The following is a 17,546-nucleotide window of genomic DNA, read 5'->3' as shown; positions in this document are numbered from 1 at the left end:
TTAATATACAGGTGTATACTTCTTGTTATTACCAGGTGTATAGGTCTTATTATTACCAGGTGTTTAATATACAGGTGTATAATTCTTATTATTACCAGGTGTATAATTCTTATTATTACCAGGTGTTTAATATACAGGTGTATAATTCTTGTTATTACCAGGTGTATAATTCTTATTATTACCAGGTGTTTAATATACAGGTGTATAATTCTTGTTATTACCAGGTGTATAGTTCTTATTATTACCAGGTGTTTAATATACAGGTGTATAATTGTTATTATTACCAGGTGTATTATTGTTATTATTACCAGGTATATTATTGTTATTATTACCAGGTATATTATTGTTATTATTACCAGGTATATTATTGTTATTATTACCAGGTATATTATTGTTATTATTACCAGGTGTATTATTGTTTTTATTGCCAGGTGTATATTTCTTATTATTACCAGGTATATTATTGTTATTATTACCAGGTGTTTAATATACAGGTGTATAGTTCTTATTATTACCAGGTATATTATTGTTATTATTACCAGGTGTTTAATATACAGGTGTATAATTCTTATTATTACCAGGTGTATTATTGTTATTATTACCAGGTGTATTATTGTTATTATTACCAGGTGTATTATTGTTATTATTACCAGGTGTATATTTCTTGTTATTACCAGGTGTATAGGTCTTATTATTACCAGGTGTTTAATATACAGATGTATAATTCTTATTATTACCAGGTGTATAATTCTTATTATTACCAGGTGTTTAATATACAGGTGTATAATTCTTGTTATTACCAGGTGTATAATTCTTATTATTACCAGGTGTTTAATATACAGGTGTATAATTGTTATTATTACCAGGTGTATTATTGTTATTATTACCAGGTATATTATTGTTATTATTACCAGGTATATTATTGTTATTATTACCAGGTATATTATTGTTATTATTACCAGGTATATTATTGTTATTATTACCAGGTGTATTATTGTTTTTATTACCAGGTGTATATTTCTTATTATTACCAGGTATATTATTGTTATTATTACCAGGTGTTTAATATACAGGTGTATAGTTCTTATTATTACCAGGTATATTATTGTTATTATTACCAGGTGTATTATTGTTATTATTACCAGGTGTTTAATATACAGGTGTATAATTCTTATTATTACCAGGTGTATTATTGTTATTATTACCAGGTGTATTATTGTTATTATTACCAGGTGTATTATTGTTATTATTACCAGGTGTATTATTGTTATTATTACCAGGTATATTATTGTTATTATTACCAGGTGTATTATTGTTATTATTACCAGGTATATTATTGTTTTTATTACCAGGTGTATATTTCTTATTATTACCAGGTGTTTAATATACAGGTGTATAATTCTTATTATTACCAGGTGTATAGTTCTTATTATTACCAGGTGTTTAATATACAGGTGTATAATTCTTATTATTACCAGGTATATATTTCTTATTATTACCAGGTATATATTTCTTATTATTACCAGGTGTATAATTCTTATTATTACCAGGTGTTTAATATACAGGTGTATAATTGTTATTATTACCAGGCGTATAATTCTTATTATTACCAGGTGTTTAATATACAGGTGTATAATTGTTATTATTACCAGGTATATTATTGTTTTTATTACCAGGTGTATAGTTCTTATTATTACCAGGTGTATAGTTCTTATTATTACCAGGTATATTATTCTTATTATTACCAGGTATATTATTGTTATTATTACCAGGTGTATTATTGTTTTTATTACCAGGTATATTATTGTTTTTATTACCAGGTATATTATTCTTATTATTACCAGGTATATTATTGTTATTATTACCAGGTGTTTAATATACAGGTGTATAATTCTTATTATTACCAGGTGTTTAATATACAGGTGTATAGTTCTTATTATTACCAGGTGTATAAATCTTATTATTACCAGGTGTTTAATATACAGGTGTATAATTCTTATTATTACCACGTGTATAATTCTTATTATTACCAGGTGTTTAATATACAGGTGTATAATTCTTGTTATTACCAGGTGTATAGTTCTTATTATTACCAGGTGTTTAATATACAGGTGTATAATTCTTATTATTACCAGGTGTATAATTCTTATTATTACCAGGTGTTTAATATACAGGTGTATACTTCTTGTTATTACCAGGTGTATAGGTCTTATTATTACCAGGTGTTTAATATACAGGTGTATAATTCTTATTATTACCAGGTGTATAATTCTTATTATTACCAGGTGTTTAATATACAGGTGTATAATTCTTGTTATTACCAGGTGTATAATTCTTATTATTACCAGGTGTTTAATATACAGGTGTATAATTCTTGTTATTACCAGGTGTATAGTTCTTATTATTACCAGGTGTTTAATATACAGGTGTATAATTGTTATTATTACCAGGTGTATTATTGTTATTATTACCAGGTATATTATTGTTATTATTACCAGGTATATTATTGTTATTATTACCAGGTATATTATTGTTATTATTACCAGGTATATTATTGTTATTATTACCAGGTGTATTATTGTTTTTATTGCCAGGTGTATATTTCTTATTATTACCAGGTATATTATTGTTATTATTACCAGGTGTTTAATATACAGGTGTATAGTTCTTATTATTACCAGGTATATTATTGTTATTATTACCAGGTGTTTAATATACAGGTGTATAATTCTTATTATTACCAGGTGTATTATTGTTATTATTACCAGGTGTATTATTGTTATTATTACCAGGTGTATTATTGTTATTATTACCAGGTGTATATTTCTTGTTATTACCAGGTGTATAGGTCTTATTATTACCAGGTGTTTAATATACAGATGTATAATTCTTATTATTACCAGGTGTATAATTCTTATTATTACCAGGTGTTTAATATACAGGTGTATAATTCTTGTTATTACCAGGTGTATAATTCTTATTATTACCAGGTGTTTAATATACAGGTGTATAATTGTTATTATTACCAGGTGTATTATTGTTATTATTACCAGGTATATTATTGTTATTATTACCAGGTATATTATTGTTATTATTACCAGGTATATTATTGTTATTATTACCAGGTATATTATTGTTATTATTACCAGGTGTATTATTGTTTTTATTACCAGGTGTATATTTCTTATTATTACCAGGTATATTATTGTTATTATTACCAGGTGTTTAATATACAGGTGTATAGTTCTTATTATTACCAGGTATATTATTGTTATTATTACCAGGTGTATTATTGTTATTATTACCAGGTGTTTAATATACAGGTGTATAATTCTTATTATTACCAGGTGTATTATTGTTATTATTACCAGGTGTATTATTGTTATTATTACCAGGTGTATTATTGTTATTATTACCAGGTGTATTATTGTTATTATTACCAGGTATATTATTGTTATTATTACCAGGTGTATTATTGTTATTATTACCAGGTATATTATTGTTTTTATTACCAGGTGTATATTTCTTATTATTACCAGGTATATTATTGTTATTGTTACTAGGTGTATAATTCTTATTATTACCAGGTATATTATTCTTATTATTACTAGGTGTATTATTGTTTTTATTACCAGGTATATATTTCTTATTATTACCAGGTATATTATTGTTATTATTACCAGGTGTATAGGTCTTATTATTACCAGGTGTTTAATATACAGGTGTATAGTTCTTATTATTACCAGGTGTTTAATATACAGGTGTATAGTTCTTATTATTACCAGGTGTTTAATATACAGGTGTATAATTCTTATTATTACCAGGTGTATAATTCTTATTATTACCAGGTGTTTAATATACAGGTGTATAATTCTTAATATTACCAGGTGTATAGTTCTTATTATTACCAGGTGTTTAATATACAGGTGTATAATTCTTATTATTACCAGGTATATTATTGTTATTCTTACCAGGTATATAAATCTTATTATTACCAGGTATATTATTGTTATTCTTACCAGGTATATTATTGTTATTATTACCAGGTGTTTAATATACAGGTGTATAATTCTTATTATTACCAGGTGTATAATTGTTATTCTTACCAGGTATATTATTGTTATTATTACCAGGTGTATTATTGTTATTATTACCAGGTGTTTAATATACAGGTGTATAATTCTTATTATTACCAGGTGTTTAATATACAGGTGTATAATTCTTATTATTACCAGGTATATTATTGTTATTATTACCAGGTGTATTATTGTTTTTGTTACCAGGTGTATAATTCTTATTATTACCAGGTGTTTAATATACAGGTGTATAATTGTTATTATTACCAGGTGTATTATTGTTATTATTACCAGGTGTATAATTCTTATTATTACCAGGTGTATAATTGTTATTATTACCAGGTGTATTATTGTTATTATTACCAGGTGTATAATTGTTATTATTACCAGGTGTATTATTGTTATTATTACCAGGTGTATAATTCTTATTATTACCAGGTGTATAATTCTTATTATTACCAGGTGTATTATTGTTATTATTACCAGGTGTATAATTCTTATTATTACCAGGTGTATAATTCTTATTATTACCAGGTATATTATTGTTATTATTACCAGGTGTATAATTCTTATTATTACCAGGTGTATAATTCTTATTATTACCAGGTGTATTATTGTTATTATTACCAGGTGTATTATTGTTATTATTACCAGGTGTATAATTCTTATTATTACCAGGTGTATAATTCTTATTATTACCAGGTATATTATTGTTATTATTACCAGGTGCGGAGGATCGGGGCAGCGAGTAAAGCCAATCCCCTGTATGTCCCAGCTACGTACGTAGTGGAGGTACCCATCACTCCTCTGTCATCAGTACCACAACAACAAAATGCCAACAACATCATGTGTAACCCTGCCAACATCAGACTGCAGATACAGTCCTCTCTCTCTCTCTGCTCTAACAGTCAGTACTCAGGTACGTTAGTGTGAGGGGGTGGGTCATCCCATGCGTGTGTGACCCATGGTCAATTGATCTCCATGGTCCCTTTTGCTAATACAAATGACTCACTCTCCTCCTCCACAGTGCTCAAAACCTTCTGTCGGTCAATGGAGGACCTCAACTCTCGCAGTGCCTTCAGGGGAGTCAACAGCCACAGCCCTACCCCCAGTCTGGGAGGTGGAGAGGGTCACTTCCCCACCATGCCCCTCCCTGCCCTCCCCTTCTACACTGCTAGCTCCTCCCCAGGACATCTGCTGGTCCCTGGGGGCCCCCAGACCTCTATTGGCCTCTCGGGCCCCATCCCCCGCAGTAAGACTTGATTCGATGTATTGTATACATTCTGTATTTATTTACATTTGAGTCATTTAGCAGACGTTCTTATCCAGAGCGGCGTACAGTCAGTGCGTTAAATTACGTTTAGTAGGGAAATGCAACAGCATGTTACAGTCACTGCTACAAGACCCTTCTTCAAAATAGACGACTGTTGCAGCCGGAGACAACAGTACAATGAAACAATAATGGATTGTGGTCCTCCAGCTAAAAGCTTCAACAACCTGCCCCAGAACCCTTACGATGAGATGGAAGTGGCGGAGATGGGACTGAGTGGACGGACCACACCCATTGGGGGTGTTGCCAAGTCCCTTAGCCAATGGGACATGGCCGAGGCCACCCGCAGAAACAGCCGTCTGCAGGTAAGAGTGGGCCAAGATGGCCAACACACACACACACCACACACACACACACACACACACACACACACACACAGGACACATCCAGGACACACACACACACACACACACCACACACACACACACACACATCCAGGACACACACACAGACACACACAGACACACACACACACAGACACACACACACACACACACACACAGGACACATCCAGGACACACACACACACACACACACACACACACACACACACACACACACACACACACACACACAGGACACATCCAGGACACACACACACACACACACACACACACACACACACACACACACACACACACACACACACACACACACACACACACACACACACACACACACACACACACAGGACACACCCAGGACACACACACACACACACATTTACACACACGCACAAGCACACATACACACACACAGCACACGCACACACTCAGGACACATACACACACACACACACAGGACACACCCAGGACAAACACACACACACACACACACACACACACACACACACACACACACACACACACACACACACACATTTACACACACGCACACATTTACACACACGCACACGCACACATACACACACACAGCACACACACACACAGCACACACCCAGGACACACACACACAGCACACACACACACACACACACACAGCACACACCCAGGACACACACACACACACACACACACACACACACAGGACACACCCAGGACACACACACACACACACACACACACACATAGGACACACCCAGGACACACACACACACACACGGACACGCACACGCACACACACACACAGGGCACAGAGAGAGAGAGAGAGAGAGAGAGAGAGAGAGAGAGAGAGAGAGAGAGAGAGAGAGAGAGAGAGAGAGAGAGAGAGAGAGAGAGAGAGAGAGAGAGAGAGAGAGAGAGAGAGAGAGAGAGAGAGGAGAGAGAGAGAGAGAGAGAGAGAGAGAGAGAGAGAGAGAGAGAGAGAGAGAGAGGAGAGAGAGAGAGAGAGAGAGAGAGAGAGAGAGAGAGAGAGAGAGAGAGAGAGAGAGAGAGAGAGAGAGAGAGAGAGAGAGAGAGAGAGGAGAGAGAGAGGAGAGAGAGAGAGAGAGAGAGAGAGAGAGAGAGAGAGAGAGAGAGAGAGAGAGAGAGAGAGAGAGGAGAGAGAGAGAGAGAGACACATATACACAGGACAGGACAGGACAGGGGCGAGAGCTATGCTACTCTAATTAGATAGTTTGGAACAAGACCAGGGATGTGCACTTCCTTACTTTTTTCAATTTGGAAAAATACACAGAGCTGATAAATATTTCTGGAAATATTTGCTTATTATCCCTCATTCTCTGTCTTGCGCTCTATGTCGTCTCTGTCCAAGAGCTCTCCCCCTCCCTTCCTCCATCTCTCTCTCTCTCTGAAGGTCTTTCTCCCTCATGTCTCTGTCCGAGAGCTCCCTCCCTCCCTCCCTCCATCTCTCTCTCTCTCTCTCTCTCTGAAGGTCTTTCTCCCTCTGTCTCTAAATAAAGTAAGCAGGATTAAAGCAACATCCATGTCACAAGCTCCTATTTTCCACACACACACACACACACACACACACACACACACACACACACACACACACACACACAGACACACACACACACACACAGCTGGCCAGACGCAGAGTGTGTGTGTGTGTGTGTGTGTGTGTGGTTCGAGGACTGTTGGCCACAGCACCACCTCAGACATTGGGTTTCATCCCAAATGGCACTCTATTCCCTATATAGTGTGCTACTTTTGACCCAAGCCCTATGAGCCCTATGGACCTTAGTCAAAAGTAGTGCACTAAATAGGGAATAGGGTGCCATTTGGGACGAATCCCAGCTCATAGAACATTCCTCACATTAGAATGTTAATGCTGTCTTAATATAAGCCACAATAAACATTCCTGTCATCTGCCAGAATGGCCCAGATAACTGTCCTGTCATCTCCCAGAATGGCCCAGATAACTGTCCTGTCGTCTCCCAGAATGGCCCAGATAAATGTCCTGTCGTCTCCCAGAATGGCCCAGATAAATGTCCTGTCGTCTCCCAGAATGGCCCAGATAACTGTCCTGTCGTCTCCCAGAATGGCCCAGATAAATGTCCTGTCGTCTCCCAGAATGGCCCAGATAACTGTCCTGTCGTCTCCCAGAATGGCCCAGATAAATGTCCTGTCGTCTCCCAGAATGGCCCAGATAAATGTCCTGTCGTCTCCCAGAATGGCCCAGATAACTGTCCTGTCGTCTCCCAGAATGGCCCAGATAAATGTCCTGTCGTCTCCCAGAATGGCCCAGATAAATGTCCTGTCGTCTCCCAGAATGGCCCAGATAAATGTCCTGTCGTCTCCCAGAATGGCCCAGATAAATGCCCTGTCGTCTCCCAGAATGACCCAGATAAATGTCCTGTCATCTCCCAGAATGGCCCAGATAAATGTCCTGTCATCTCCCAGAATGGCCCAGATAAATGTCCTGTCATCTCCCAGACTGCACAAATGTACGCACGGATGCACACACACACATGAATACATGCATGCCCGCCCACCCATTATACAGTGGTTTAAAAGGTCAGGCCTATAGTGAGAGCGGAGGTTAGAGTCAGCTTTAGGTGTTCTGTGTCAGTTGAAGGTAAAACAGCAGTGTGGAAAAACACATAATTTCCAAAAAAAACACAGATACCTCCTCTCCTCACAGGTCACGTCCTGTTAAGATACAGGAAACACACGCACGTGCACAGGATTGTTGTGGGGCCTCTCGAGTGGCTCAGTGGTCTAAGGTTACTGCATCGCAGTGCTGGAGGCGTCACTACAGACCCTGGTTCGATCCCAGGCTGTGTCACAGCCGGCCGCAACCGGGAGACCCATGATGTGGAATACAATTAGACCAGTGTTGTCCGGATTAGGGGAGGGTTTGGCCGACCTTCGCCTCTCCCGAGTCCGGCGGTGCACAATTGGCCCAACGTCATCCGGGTTTTGCCATCATTGTCAATAAGAATGTGTTCTTAACTGACTTGCCCAATTACATTACATTTTAGTCATTTAGCAGACGCTCTTATCCAGAACGACTTACAGTAGTGAATGCATACATTTCATACATTTTTTTTCTCCGTACTGGTCCCCCGTGGGAATTGAACCCACAACCCTGGCGTTGCAAACACCATGTCTCTACCAACTGAGCCACACGGGACTAAATTAAATTCAATAAAGGTTCAATAAAAAATAAAATAAATATTTATTTATTACCAAACTAGTTTGGTCTCAGGTGAGTGTAATGTATTATATGCCCCAGTGCTGCTCTCTCTCTCTCTCTCTCTCTCTGTGTGTGTGTGTGTGTGTGTGTGTGTGTGTGTGTGTGTGTGTGTGTGTGTGTGTGTGTGTGTGTGTGTGTGTGTGTGTGTGTGTGTGTGTGTCAGTGGGCAGTCAAGAAGAACCACAAACAGAAGAGGATGTGGCTTCAACAGAAAACATTGAGAGAGAGAGAGAGAGGGAGAGAGAGAGAGAGAAAGATACGCAGAAACACAGAGTGAAAGAGAGAGAAATGGAAAACAGAAAGAAAACGACAGAAAGAGAGAGAGAATAACAGAAACCGAGAGAAAGATATATACCGGTACACCTCAACATGTAGTCAGAGAGGCCTAAGGACTGGGCTTGTTGAAAACATTTACATGCACCAGTATGTAAGAGCCGGTATGTAAGATAATGTAAGCTATAGGAGGCCATCTGTTGCACTGAAATAGATTGAAAAGTAAAGCCGTGATGGAAAATCATCTCCATGAAAGCTGTAGTGATGAGGCTATACGATGCAGCTTTATCCCCATGTTATGTAACTATAGTCATTCTACTAATGCCAGCTGGGGCTGAGTGGCACGTGCGACCTGTAGACTATATATAATATACTGTATAATACACACACACACACACACACACACACACACACACACACACACACACACACACACACACACACACACACACACACACACACACACACACACACACACACACACACACCCTAACCTGACATTTCCCCATCAAACTGTGTCCAACCTCATGTAACATGTTATTGACCTTATACAGTATAACCTCCTCTCTCTCCCCACCAGGTGTCTCCCCAGTCCTACATTTCCCAGCAGTATCTCCTGGAGTCTCCTCTACACTCTGCCATCCACCAGGTGAAGAGGCTGACCCAAGTGGAGCCCCCCAGCCCCACCCCCGGCCAGCGACCCATGCAGGTTATTTTGTTAGTTTGTTTCTGTTTGATCAGTTTCATTCTGATGAAGGCCGTTGACGATGGAAATGTCATGTTTTTTTTAAACTTAAAATAGCTAATACAATCCTTTCAAACAATTAAAAACACACTGAAATAGCAAAGATGATGTTCATACATAAAGCTATTGAGAAAGACACAAAAAAAAGTCCCAAACATATTTCCGTTGTACCCCTGCAGGTGCTGGACCTATGGGAGCAATACTCGGACCCCTCCACGGGGCGATGTTTCTATGTCAACACTGTTACCAAGGAGAGGTCCTGGAAACCCCCCCGCAGAGCTCGCGAACGGGTAACAGACATACAGTGCCTTGCAAAAGTATTCATCCCCCTTGGTTTGTAATTGAAATTGATTTTTATTTGGATTTCATGTAATGGACATAAACACAAAATAGTCCAAATTGGTGAAGTGAAATGAAAAAAACAACTTGTTTCAAAATATTCGAAAAAATAACAAACGGAAAAGTGGTGCGTGCATATATATTCACCCCCTTTGCTATGAAGCCCCTAAATAAGATCTGGTGCAACCTATTAAGTCACATAATTAGTTAAATAAAGTCCACCTGTGTGCAATCTAAGTGTCACATGATCTGTCACATGATCTCAGTATATATACACTTGTTCTGAAAGGCCCCAGAGTCTGCAACACCACTAAGCAAGGGGCACCATGAAGACCAAGGAGCTCTCCAAACAGGTCAGGGACAAAGTTGTGGAGAAGTACAGATCAGGGTTGGGGTTATAAAAAAATATCAGAAACTTTGAACATCCCACGGAACCCCATTAAATCCATTATTAAAACATTTAAAGAATATGGCACCACAACAAACCTGCCAAGAGTGGGCCGCCGACCAAAACTCACAGACCAGGCAAGGAGGGCATTAATCAGAGAGGCAACAAAGAGACTAAAGATAACCCTGAAGGAGCTGCAAAGCTCCACAGCGGCGATTGGAGTATCTGTCCATAGGACCACTTTAAGCTGTACACTCCACAGAGCTGGGCTTTACGGAAGAGTGGCCAGAAAAAAGCCATTGCTCAAAGAAAAAAATAAGCAAACACATTTGGTGTTTGCCAAAAGGCATGTGGGAGACTCCCCAAACATATGGAAGAAGGTACTCTAGTCAGATGAGACTAAAATTGAGCTTTTTGGCCATCAAGGAAAATGCTATGTCTGGCGCAAACCCAACATCTCTCATCACCCCGAGAACAACATCCCCACAGTGAAGCATGGTGGTGGCAGCATCATTCTGTGGGAATGTTTTTCATCGGCAGGGACTGGGAAACTGGTCAGAATTGAAGGATTGATGGATGGAGTTTAATACAGGGAAATTCTTGAGGGAAACCTGTTTCAGTGTCACGTCCTGACCAGTAAAAGGGGTTATTTGTCATTATAGTATGGTCAGGGCGTGGCAGGGGGTGTTTGTTTTGTGTGTTTTGGTGTTTTTGAGTTTTGTTCTATGTTTTCTATATCTATGGTTAAATTCTAGTTTTCTATTTCTATGTTGGGTTTTTGGGCATGACCTCCAATTAGAGTCAGCTGGTTGTCGTTGTCTCTAATTGGAGGCCATATTTAGTTGATGTTGTTTCACTGGTGTTTTGTGGGTGGTATTTTCTGTATAGCCTGGGAGCCTGATGGAACTGTTTTTCGTTGTTTGTTTATTTTGTTTAAGTGTTTTCATCGAGGAAATTAAGTATGAGCACTTTACCCGCTGCGCCTTGGTCCTATCCTTACGACGGTTATGACATTCAGTCTTCCAGAGATTTGAGACTGGGACGGAGGTTCACCTTCCAGCAAGACAATGACCCTAAGCATACTGCTAAAGCAACACTAGCGTGGTTTAAGGGGAAACATTTAACTGTCTTGGAATGGCCTAGTCAAAGCCCAGACCTCAATCCCATTGAGAATCTGTGGTATGACTTAAAGATTGCTGTACACCAGTAGAACCCATCCAACTTGAAGGAGCTGAAGCAGTTTTGCCTTGAAGAATGGGCAAAGATCCCAGTGGCTAGATGTGCCAAGCTTATAGAGACATACCCCAAGAGACTCACAGTAATGTAATTGCTGCAAAAGATGGCTCTACAAAGTATTGACTTTGTGGGGGGGGGGGGGGGGGGGGGTACATAACTATTCAGTTTTTTTGTATTATTTCTTGTTTGTTTCACCCCCCAAAATATTTTGCATCTTCAAAGTGGTAGGCATGTTGTGTAAATCAAATGATACAAACACACCTCAAAAAATTTGTTTTAATTCCAGATAGTAAGGCAACAAAATACGAACAATGCCAAGGGGGTGAATACTTTCGCAAGCCACTGTAACAGGGATATAGAGAACACAGGTTCCTATGTTAATTTACAGATCACAGGGTTCTATGTTAATTTACAGATATACAGATCACAGGGTCCTATGTTAATTTACAGATCACAGGGTTCTATGTTAATTTACAGATATACAGATCACAGGGTCCTATGTTAAGTTCAACAGTACAACTATATTTGGGGACAGTAGTCTTTTTATCAACACTTTTTTAATGTCGCCAGCAATGAGAAATAGTAGAACAGATGTGCTTTCAAACTAACACCTATACTCTCTTCCGTGCTATAGGCTAGTCCGATGCAACCACAGACAATCCCAAGGGACGCAAACCACCTGTCTCTCCCAATCCCAGGCACAGAGAATGGCAACACGAACAGGGTAGGTCCACCTACAGCCTTTTTTCCCCCCACAAGGGGGGGGGGGGGACGGGACTTAATGAAGGACTTAATGAAGTGTTGTAATGTGATTGTGTCACTAATGTTGTCAACCTCGTGGCCATAAACTAATAAAACAGGTGAGATGTAGCCTACACATAAAATAATCTATTCAGATATTTGCTTCCTTACTTCCTAAACAGTCTGTGGACTGCTCTTAATCTCTCCTGTTCCTGGGCCGTCATTGAAAATAAGAATTTGTTCTTAACTGACTTGCCTAATTAAATAAAGGTAAAATAAAACAAAATAATAATTTTAAAAAGTTTATGCGTGTTGATTCTAACGTAGACAGGGAAAGCTACCCAGACACTGAACCAGAGCTTTATGGACACCAAGACTTCACAAGTTGTCACGGTAATGCTTTGGCACTGCCCAGAAACAAGCCCTGACACGTTAGTGCTTGTAGAGATCTGATAGTGTTGGATAGTTAAAATTCTACCAACTTTATCAGAGGGCAAGCTGGAGCTAAATCCATACCGCTTATGCCTGTCCATTCTACATTGTGCCAGGCGAATAGGAACTGTGGGTTGTACAGTGTAACAATGAGCAATTACAACAATTGTTACAGAGTACTTACAGGAATAACCACACAGTGTTGTAAAGTAGAGATTGTGTCTGGGCTTCATTCAACTTCCACCCCGACTGACCTATAGTGCTAGTGTCACCATGGTAACTACAACGATAAGAGCAGTCAAGGAATTAAAATAAGTCTCTGTAGATAATAATACTGTTGTCCTTGTTACTGTTAGTAGTGTTATACTGTTGTTACTGTTAGTAGTGTTATACTGTTGTTACTGTTAGTAGTGTTATACTGTTGTTACTGTTAGTAGTGTTATACTGTTGTTACTGTTAGTAGTGTTATACTGTTGTTACTGTCAGTAGTGTTATACTGTTGTTACTGTTAGTAGTGTTATACTGTTGTTACTGTCAGTAGTGTTATACTGTTGTTACTGTTAGTAGTGTTATACTGTTGTTACTGTTAGTAGTGTTATACTGTTGTTACTGTTAGTAGTGTTATACTGTTGTTACTGTTAGTAGTGTTATACTGTTGTTACTGTTAGTAGTGTTATACTGTTGTTACTGTTAGTAGTGTTATACTGTTGTTACTGTTAGTAGTGTTATACTGTTGTTACTGTCAGTAGTGTTATACTGTTGTCCTTGTTGTTACTGTTAGTAGTGTTATACTGTTGTTACTGTCAGTAGTGTTATACTGTTGTTACTGTCAGTAGTGTTATACTGTTGTTACTGTCAGTAGTGTTATACTGTTGTTACTGTTAGTAGTGTTATACTGTTGTTACTGTTAGTAGTGTTATACTGTTGTTACTGTTAGTAGTGTTATACTGTTGTTACTGTCAGTAGTGTTATACTGTTGTTACTGTTAGTAGTGTTATACTGTTGTTACTGTCAGTAGTGTTATACTGTTGTTACTGTTAGTAGTGTTATACTGTTGTTACTGTTAGTAGTGTTATACTGTTGTTACTGTCAGTAGTGTTATACTGTTGTTACTTTTGAATAGTGTTATACTGTTGTTACTGTTAGTAGTGTTATACTGTTGTTACTGTTAGTAGTGTTATACTGTTGTTACTGTCAGTAGTGTTATACTGTTGTTACTTTTGAATAGTGTTATACTGTTGTTACTGTCAGTAGTGTTATACTGTTGTTACTGTTAGTAGTGTTATACTGTTGTTACTGTTAGTAGTGTTATACTGTTGTTACTGTCAGTAGTGTTATACTGTTGTTATTGTTAGTAGTGTTATACTGTTGTTACTGTTAGTAGTGTTATACTGTTGTCCTTGTTGTTACTGTTAGTAGTGTTATACTGTTGTTACTGTTAGTAGTGTTATACTGTTGTTACTGTTAGTAGTGTTATACTGTTGTTACTGTCAGTAGTGTTATACTGTTGTTACTGTTAGTAGTGTTATACTGTTGTTACTGTTAGTAGTGTTATACTGTTGTTACTGTTAGTAGTGTTATACTGTTGTTACTGTTAGTAGTGTTATACTGTTGTTACTGTTAGTAGTGTTATACTGTTGTTACTGTTAGTAGTGTTATACTGTTGTTACTGTCAGTAGTGTTATACTGTTGTTACTGTTAGTAGTGTTATACTGTTGTTACTGTTAGTAGTGTTATACTGTTGTTACTGTTAGTAGTGTTATACTGTTGTTACTGTTAGTAGTGTTATACTGTTGTTACTGTCAGTAGTGTTATACTGTTGTTACTGTCAGTAGTGTTATACTGTTGTTACTGTTAGTAGTGTTATTCTGTTGTTACTGTCAGTAGTGTTATACTGTTGTTACTGTTAGTAGTGTTATACTGTTGTTACTGTTAGTAGTGTTATACTGTTGTTACTGTTAGTAGTGTTATACTGTTGTTACTGTCAGTAGTGTTATACTGTTGTCCTTGTTGTTACTGTTAGTAGTGTTATACTGTTGTTACTGTCAGTAGTGTTATACTGTTGTTACTGTCAGTAGTGTTATACTGTTGTTACTGTCAGTAATGTTATACTGTTGTTACTGTCAGTAGTGTTATACTGTTGTCCTTGTTGTTACTGTCAGTAATGTTATACTGTTGTTACTGTTAGTAGTGTTATACTGTTGTTACTGTTAGTAGTGTTATACTGTTGTTACTGTTAGTAGTGTTATACTGTTGTTACTGTCAGTAGTGTTATACTGTTGTCCTTGTTGTTACTGTCAGTAGTGTTATACTGTTGTTACTGTCAGTAGTGTTATACTGTTGTTACTGTCAGTAGTGTTATACTGTTGTTACTGTTAGTAGTGTTATACTGTTGTTACTGTTAGTAGTGTTATACTGTTGTTACTGTTAGTAGTGTTATACTGTTGTTACTGTTAGTAGTGTTATACTGTTGTTACTGTCAGTAGTGTTATACTGTTGTTACTGTCAGTAGTGTTATACTGTTGTTACTGTTAGTAGTGTTATACTGTTGTTACTGTCAGTAGTGTTATACTGTTGTTACTGTTAGTAGTGTTATACTGTTGTTACTGTCAGTAGTGTTATACTGTTGTTACTGTTAGTAGTGTTATACTGTTGTTACTGTTAGTAGTGTTATACTGTTGTTACTGTCAGTAGTGTTATACTGTTGTTACTTTTGAATAGTGTTATACTGTTGTTACTGTTAGTAGTGTTATACTGTTGTTACTGTTAGTAGTGTTATACTGTTGTTACTGTCAGTAGTGTTATACTGTTGTTACTTTTGAATAGTGTTATACTGTTGTTACTGTCAGTAGTGTTATACTGTTGTTACTGTTAGTAGTGTTATACTGTTGTTACTGTTAGTAGTGTTATACTGTTGTTACTGTCAGTAGTGTTATACTGTTGTTACTGTTAGTAGTGTTATACTGTTGTCCTTGTTGTTACTGTTAGTAGTGTTATACTGTTGTTACTGTTAGTAGTGTTATACTGTTGTTACTGTTAGTAGTGTTATACTGTTGTTACTGTCAGTAGTGTTATACTGTTGTTACTGTTAGTAGTGTTATACTGTTGTTACTGTTAGTAGTGTTATACTGTTGTTACTGTTAGTAGTGTTATACTGTTGTTACTGTTAGTAGTGTTATACTGTTGTTACTGTTAGTAGTGTTATACTGTTGTTACTGTTAGTAGTGTTATACTGTTGTTACTGTCAGTAGTGTTATACTGTTGTTACTGTTAGTAGTGTTATACTGTTGTTACTGTTAGTAGTGTTATACTGTTGTTACTGTTAGTAGTGTTATACTGTTGTTACTGTTAGTAGTGTTATACTGTTGTTACTGTCAGTAGTGTTATACTGTTGTTACTGTCAGTAGTGTTATACTGTTGTTACTGTTAGTAGTGTTATTCTGTTGTTACTGTCAGTAGTGTTATACTGTTGTTACTGTTAGTAGTGTTATACTGTTGTTACTGTTAGTAGTGTTATACTGTTGTTACTGTTAGTAGTGTTATACTGTTGTTACTGTCAGTAGTGTTATACTGTTGTCCTTGTTGTTACTGTTAGTAGTGTTATACTGTTGTTACTGTCAGTAGTGTTATACTGTTGTTACTGTCAGTAGTGTTATACTGTTGTTACTGTCAGTAATGTTATACTGTTGTTACTGTCAGTAGTGTTATACTGTTGTCCTTGTTGTTACTGTCAGTAATGTTATACTGTTGTTACTGTTAGTAGTGTTATACTGTTGTTACTGTTAGTAGTGTTATACTGTTGTTACTGTTAGTAGTGTTATACTGTTGTTACTGTTAGTAGTGTTATACTGTTGTTACTGTTAGTAGTGTTATACTGTTGTTACTGTCAGTAGTGTTATACTGTTGTTACTGTTAGTAGTGTTATACTGTTGTTACTGTCAGTAGTGTTATACTGTTGTTACTTTTGAATAGTGTTATACTGTTGTTACTGTCAGTAGTGTTATACTGTTGTTACTGTTAGTAGTGTTATACTGTTGTTACTGTTAGTAGTGTTATACTGTTGTTACTGTCAGTAGTGTTATACTGTTGTTACTGTCAGTAGTGTTATACTGTTGTTACTGTCAGTAATGTTATACTGTTGTTACTGTCAGTAGTGTTATACTGTTGTCCTTGTTGTTACTGTCAGTAATGTTATACTGTTGTTACTGTCAGTAGTGTTATACTGTTGTTACTGTTAGTAGTGTTATACTGTTGTCCTTGTTGTTACTGTTAGTAGTGTTATACTGTTGTTACTGTCAGTAGTGTTATACTGTTGTTACTGTCAGTAGTGTTATACTGTTGTTACTGTCAGTAATGTTATACTGTTGTTACTGTCAGTAGTGTTAT

General features: G+C 37.1%; 1 protein-coding gene across 2 annotated transcripts in view; it reads left to right on the top strand.

Moving 5' to 3' along the window:
- The window catches only part of arhgap9 (Rho GTPase activating protein 9), a 60,515-nt gene that overhangs the window by 24,431 nt on the left and 18,538 nt on the right, over positions 1 to 17,546 (top strand). For both annotated transcript variants that reach the window (XM_045691932.2, XM_045691930.2), the window contains 6 exons: positions 4,803 to 4,995; positions 5,104 to 5,328; positions 5,557 to 5,711; positions 9,860 to 9,988; positions 10,204 to 10,314; positions 12,622 to 12,711. In XM_045691932.2, coding sequence (XP_045547888.2) covers positions 4,803 to 4,995; positions 5,104 to 5,328; positions 5,557 to 5,711; positions 9,860 to 9,988; positions 10,204 to 10,314; positions 12,622 to 12,711 — 903 coding nt within the window. The remainder of the gene's footprint in view (positions 1 to 4,802; positions 4,996 to 5,103; positions 5,329 to 5,556; positions 5,712 to 9,859; positions 9,989 to 10,203; positions 10,315 to 12,621; positions 12,712 to 17,546) is intronic.

Source organism: Salmo salar, chromosome 12, assembly GCF_965601325.2.
Source record: "Salmo salar chromosome 12, fSalSal1, whole genome shotgun sequence".
Classification (NCBI taxonomy): Eukaryota; Metazoa; Chordata; class Actinopteri; order Salmoniformes; family Salmonidae; genus Salmo; species Salmo salar.
Note: the sequence above shows the minus strand (reverse complement) of the source record. Positions and strands in the feature narration are given on the sequence as shown.